This window comes from Lolium rigidum, chromosome 2 (genome assembly GCF_022539505.1).
Source record: "Lolium rigidum isolate FL_2022 chromosome 2, APGP_CSIRO_Lrig_0.1, whole genome shotgun sequence".
Taxonomy (NCBI): domain Eukaryota; kingdom Viridiplantae; phylum Streptophyta; class Magnoliopsida; order Poales; family Poaceae; genus Lolium; species Lolium rigidum.
Genome location: NC_061509.1, coordinates 21,762,409 through 21,768,718, shown reverse-complemented (window position 1 = coordinate 21,768,718; position 6,310 = coordinate 21,762,409). Strand labels below are relative to the sequence as shown.

Here is a 6,310-nt window from a genome sequence, read left to right as displayed (position 1 = left end):
GTACATGTGGAAACAAGTATCATCCCATATGATCCCAAGGTTCTCTACGGTTCACCTCCGAGGGAGTTCCCCCCTATACATGCAGAATCTCTCCTGCCCTTTTTTTCCCGCCCACCCTTTTCCCGCTGCTTCTCTCCCCCCCTTTTTCCCGCCCACCCTTTTCCCGCTCCTTCTCTCCCGCCCTTTTTTCCCGCCCACCCTTTCCCGCTGCTTCTCTCCCGCCCTTTTTTCCCGCCCACCCTTTCCCGCCCATTCTCTCCCGCCATGTTTTCCCGCCGTTTCAGCCCCTCGTCGGCCTATATATAGCCATGGCTTCTCCACTAACAGCACCAGCAACATTTCTCCCTTCATCACTTCTCTCATCCAATAGAACCACAAAATCCTCTGAGCTGAGCTGCCGCTGAGATGGCTCCTCGTCGTCGTAGCAACACGGGCTTCATCGGCGTTCGCCTGCGGCCTGCGGGACATTTCGCGGCTGAAATCACCGCTGGTGGTACGCGTGTGTGGCTCGGCACCTTCTACACGAAGGAGGCTGCTGCCCGCGCATACGACGTTGCGGCTTGGAGGTTTGGCCGGCCGCGCCACGAAATGAACTTCCCGGAGGTCAGGTCTCTGACGGAAGCTCAGAGTCTCTCTACTGAGCCACTACTTCGCTCACAGGGTGAAGCGCGGCGGTACAGGGCTGGCCAGCGGCGGATTGATACCACCGAGGCGGACGAGCAGTTCATGGCACAGTGGCGCAGAGACCATCCCGGAGACGTCGAGGCAACGCGCGCATTCTGGAAGGAGAAGCAGACGTACAGGAGAGAGAGGAGGGCGGGAAAGCGGCTGAGGAAGGTCGAGGTTGAAGCAGAGTACGCCAAAGGAGAGGCGTCGACATGGGGGAGAATGATGAACGATGGTTGTGGAACCTCACAACCACCGCTTCGGAGGACACCCCGAGCGAGGATGAAGATTTCGACTTCTCTCGATTAATATGTGTGTGTCGAGTCCGTGTGTCTAGCGGGTCATGTGTCGACCCAGTGTTAAGTGTTTTGTTCGTGTGTGGGTGTAGTTCTTTAAATGCTTTGGTTTGTGTGTGGGTCTAGTTCTTTAAGTGTTTTGGTTCATGTGTGTGGGTGTAGTTTCTTTAAGTGTTTTGCTTCCTCTGTGTGGGTGTAGTTCTTTAACTGTTTCGGTTCATGTGTGGGTCTAGTTCTGTAAGCGCTTTGGTATGTGTGTGAGTCTAGTTATTTAAGTATTTTGTATCGTGTGTGGGTCTTAAGTATTTTGTATCGTGTGTGGGTCTTAAGTATTTTGTATCGTGTGTGGGCCATTCACCCCCTCCGAGGTTCGATTTCTGGCGAAGGGGTTCTATACCGCCCTTATACATATATATAGGTTTCCCGCAAAGGGGTTCGCCAAAATAGCAGTGAGAAATAAATAAACAAAAAAATGATTGGGATTAATAATTATCTCTTTGATGCAAAAAAATGGAAAAACAAAAAAATGTTTGTGCCGACGGCCGTGGTTGTGCCGTGGGTCACCGTCGGCACATCAGAAGGGGGACCCAGTTTTCAGTCCCTGTGCCGACGGCCGCGGTTGTGCCGTGGGCTACCGTCGGCACAGCAGTAGACGGCGCCGTGACAGTCTAACGGCTGGACCCGCTTGTTAGCGCGTGTACCGACGGTCGACGCTGTGCCGACGGTGACCTTCGGCCGCCAACTACCTCGTGCCGACGGTCCACTTTGCGCCGACGGTGACCGTCGGTGTAGCCAGCAGTGTGCCGACGGCCGACCTGCGCCGACGGTCATCTCCGTCGCCGGTCGACGAGGTCCTATGTGCCGACGGCCCCGACATTTGGCCGTCGGCACATAGGCTGGCCGTCGGCACACGCCGCCTCTCCCGTAGTGAGGTGTCCTTTCATGCTGAGGTCCCAAAACAATGCGAGGTATTTTATCAAAAATCTCATAAATTTATATTAATTGTTGGTGCACATGACCATCAACTAAGTCGTTTACCAATAACGAATTCGGCAACCGCTCCCTTTAACAAGGTGTAGTAAAATCAAGGGGAATGGAGAGGACAAGATTAGGACTAGTTGTGACTTAAGTTTCCGACAATTGAGAAGCATAACTAGCAATTGGCATGCAATGAGTACCACTCTTCTCCAATTATAGCCACAAGATATATTAAAAGGAATTGTGTCTATCATACATTCATACTTGCTACGGTACCACTCTTCTCCTTGGCCCACCATGCAAAGTGTGTGCTAATCATGCGTCTGAAAGATGTAATTGTAAGTATCTTCGCGTGTATGAGTCACTACTAGACAATTTCAATTGTTGTGGCTGGGAAAACATTTTCATTGCTACATACTAATTTAACAAAGCTCCATAACATGCCACGAAGCTTTCCCTTACACCTTCATGTCCATCGAAAAGATATACACATGCCCCAGCATGAAATGCCCTGAATTCTATCGAAATTGCTGACATACTTTCAGGATCTCAAGCTTCTTTTACTTAAGAATGTAGGGATATACCCCATACACAGTGATAAAGATGCAGCGAAAAACTGTATTTGCAAGCAACAAAGCTGTTCAGAAATACTACTTCTCTGGCAAATTTTTTTGCAGAGAACAAGTTAAGGATCTGACATACCCCAGGACCAGTGCCAAAGCCATGCACTATTTTCAGGTACTTAGCCTGATACGACACTGTTCGAAACATCAGTAAGAGATCAACCAGTAGGCAACCGAAGCATGTTCCAGCCGAAGGCAGATACATGATGAATAATGCAGCATTGGCAAAACTTCAAGGGTTAATTATTGGTTTGCCACTACAGCCCGCGCAACACTCAGTTTTGCCACTAGAGTAGAATGGTGCTCAGTTTTGCCACCGCTTCTGGCGCAGCTGCTCTGTCGAGGCCAAACGGTCAGGCTTCAAACGTTTCCGTCTCTTGCCGTTACTGAAAGTGGGGCCAGATCTTACAGGTAGGACCGCGCAATGACAAATAGGTGAAGACCGAACTACCCCTGCTCCCGCCACACAGCAACACACCGATTCGCGCCCCCGCCGGCACCACCTGCGCCGCCACGACCTGCGACGCCACCACCTGCGCCGCCACGACCTGCGACACCACCACCTGCGCCGCCGCGCGCCGTCCCGCGTGGACACCTTCTCCACCGCCTCCAGGAGCACCTGCTCTGCCCCCACCCCCTTGCGACGTAGTCGCTCGTTCCGCCACTCGCGCCCTCCACCTGCTCGACGCAATGGCTAGTGGCGGCGACGACCTTGGCGAGGCAGGCGTGGGGCTGGAGACCCGCCGCGTCCACGACTGGGTTCCCGAGGGGTAAGCCTTGTTCCTATTGAGCTTTCTTGTGTAGTGCAATAGTCGATTTGACATGGAGTGCTCATTGCGTTTGATTTTGCTTTTGGTGTGCTCATTGCCTCTCTCGTTTTTGGTTGATTAGGATGGAATTGCGGTTTGCTTTCTTGGTGAACATTAGAAGGGAGCGATTCATTGTGGATGCAAAGGATCAAAAGAAATTCCAAGGAGGGTTTGATTATCGGTTGCCAATGGATTGTAATTGGAATTTTAGACAATTTGGCGAGGTAATTTGCGGCCCATATCCTTGGGGTATGCATGATGAAGTGGAATTCAAATACTACGATGGGGGAATTGATTGGGTGAAAGTTAGTAATGATGAAGAGCTCGCTACCATGTTTGCTAAGCATAAGGAGAAAGAGCAATTTCATGTGAGGCTGCAAAATGATGTGGTTGTGCCGGCAGTTGGAACTTCTCGGACAGATTCATGTCGTCGTAATGGCAGCTCTAGCCAGAACAGTTCAGTTAGGGGAGCTTCAGTTAGTGCACGGCGACGTGGTGGCTCGTCAAACATGGGCACCGGCAGTAGGGTCCCAAGAGAAGTGGAGCCTGAATACATCGATGATGAAGAGAGGCTATATTCTGATGTTGTGCAGAATTTACGACGGCCATGTCGGGCTGAAAACCGAGATGAGTGTGACAATGAGGCTTTTGTGATTGATAATGAGGAGGTTGAGGACGAAGACCTTCCAGCTATTGAATGGGACCCTGCAAACTCTCAGATGGAAGAAGGTACCATCTTTGCATCCATGAGTGAGTGTAGAAATGCACTTGTGACATACTGCATCAGGGCAGAGCGTACATTTGAAGTTGACAAGAGCGACAGAGTACGTTACAGAGTGCACTGTCCGACTGAAGATTGTCCATGGAGGATGCACGCGTCTAAAATGCGAAATAGCACGAATGTTCAAGTCAAAGTGAACCCTTTTAGGCACACATGCCTGGAATCAACCCTGAGGAAGGAAACAATCAGTAGAGCCAAGTCAAGATGGGTGGCTGAAGAAGTAAAACGGTGGGTGACAGAAGACCATCAAGTGGGTACAAAGGAGTTGCAGAAGAAGCTCAAAGAAAAGTTCAAGATAGAGGTACCATACATGGGGGTTTTCAATGGAAAACAACATGCTATGGATTCTATTTATGGTAATTGGCAGGAAAGTTTTAAACTCGTTGTATTCATTTAAGGGTGAAGTGGAGAAGACCAGCCCGGGTAGTATTGTAGATATTGATCACCACACCGTGGAGTACACGTTGAGGGGAATGACAATGACCAAAGAGTGCTTTAGAAGGGTTTTTGTCTCGCTTTGAGGCTTGTCGCCGGGGTTTTTGGAAGGTCGCAGGCCCTATTTGGCTATTGATGCTACTTTTCTCACAGGGAGGTTTAAAGGACGGTTAGTAGCAGCTTGTGCGGTTGATGGACACAATTTTGTATTTCCAGCTGCTTATGGCGTGATAGAGGCAGAGTCCGAGGAGAGCTGGACTTGGTTTTTGCGAGAATCCGCGCCGGGCTATTGCACATCCCAATGGGTTGGTAATTCATACAGATGCTTGCAAGGGTTTAGAAGTAGCCGTGGACAATGTGTTCCCTGGAGTAGAGCATAGGGAATGCATGCGTCACCTTGCTGCAAATTTTGGGAAGAAATTCAAAGGAAAGGTGTATGCCGACAATTTATGGCCAGCATCTTTGACTTGCAGTGTGAAGAAGCACAACTATCACATGAGGCAGTTATACAAAAATGACAAAGTGAAGGAATACTTGGAAACACACCACTCCAAGTTATGGGCCAGAAGCCAATTCAGTGAAGTGAGCAAAGTTGACTATGTGCATAATAATCTTGCAGAGTCTTTCAACTCAACGATCCGAAAACTAAAGGGTCTTTATTTGGCGGATTTGCTTGACAAGATAAGGGTAGAATACGTGCAGAAATTTCTTGTTCGAGCAGGAATAGCCGAGGCAAAATTCATGGGACACATTATAATCCCTTCCGTGATGAATGAATTGAAGCGAGAAAACAAGAGGCTTGGAAATGGACATGACTCGTTGCTCAGCTACGACGGCAGAGGTATCATTTTTGGATAAAGAGAAGAGGGAATGGAGATATCCAGTGGATTTAGAAGCTAGAACTTGCGAGTTGTAGGCAATGGCGGATAACTGGGTTGCCATGCATTCATGCCTTGTTTTTCATCACTACTCTGTCAGGTCAAGCGGGTAACATACAACGAGTATGTGCATGATTACTACTCATGTGCAAAGTTCAAAGCCACATATGCACATGCCTTACCTCGCTTTGGAGGGAAAACAACAATGGGATCCAATGGACCCCGGTTTTAAGCTTTGCCCTCCAGCTCCGAAGAGAGCAGCAGGTAGACCGAGGAAAAGTAGAATAAGACCTCGCAGCGAAGGAGCCGGACTTGGACCGAGGAGACGTAAGTGCACAAGGTGTGGTGGGTCCGGTCATTTCGCTAAGTACTGTGATAACGCAGTAGATCCAGCGTTCGGAGAGTGTTTTGATGTTTCAAATGATGAGCAAAATGATGATCAAAATGAGGATGCAGTGGAGGCTACAAGTGATGATCCAAGTGATGATCCAATTGATGAGCCACAAAATGTTCAAATTGATGATCCAATTGATGAGCCACAAAATGATCAAATTGATGATCCAATTGATGAGCCACAAAATGATCAAATTGATGATCCAAATGTTGGTGTCCAACCTTCTGTGGTTGTGAGTTCTACTTGGTATGTAAATCTTTCCAATACTAGTGTACATTTATCACTTGACACAATCTTACCGCCCTTTGTTTTGTACAACTCTGTTGTAGGTTCGAACAAAGTTGTGGCAGTGAGCTCTGAGGTAGTTAAGGTGCCGACAACCAAGAGGAGAAGAAAAGAAGCAATGAGCACAAGGATCACAAGGAGCAAAGTAGTGGCAAGAAGCGCAAG

At 48.8% G+C, this 6,310-nt stretch overlaps 1 protein-coding gene across 1 annotated transcript; it reads left to right on the top strand.

The window, feature by feature from the left end:
* The first annotated feature begins 3,253 nt into the window (after positions 1–3,253).
* On the top strand, positions 3,254–5,446 carry LOC124689334. Its single transcript, XM_047222882.1, has 5 exons — positions 3,254–3,333; positions 3,455–4,454; positions 4,552–4,656; positions 4,742–4,757; positions 4,911–5,446. Exons 1-5 carry the CDS (start codon positions 3,254–3,256, stop codon positions 5,444–5,446), a joined length of 1,737 nt encoding a protein of 578 aa, XP_047078838.1.
* Positions 5,447–6,310: the final 864 nt, after the last annotated feature.

Coding starts and splice junctions, on each gene's coding strand:
- LOC124689334 (XM_047222882.1), top strand. CDS start 3,254: ATGGCTAGTGGCGGCGACGACCTTGGCGAGGCAGGCGTGGGGCTGGAG. Junction 3,334..3,454: donor CACGACTGGGTTCCCGAGGG/GTAAGCCTTGTT, acceptor TTGGTTGATTAG/GATGGAATTGCGGTTTGCTT. Junction 4,455..4,551: donor AAGAAAAGTTCAAGATAGAG/GTACCATACATG, acceptor TATTCATTTAAG/GGTGAAGTGGAGAAGACCAG.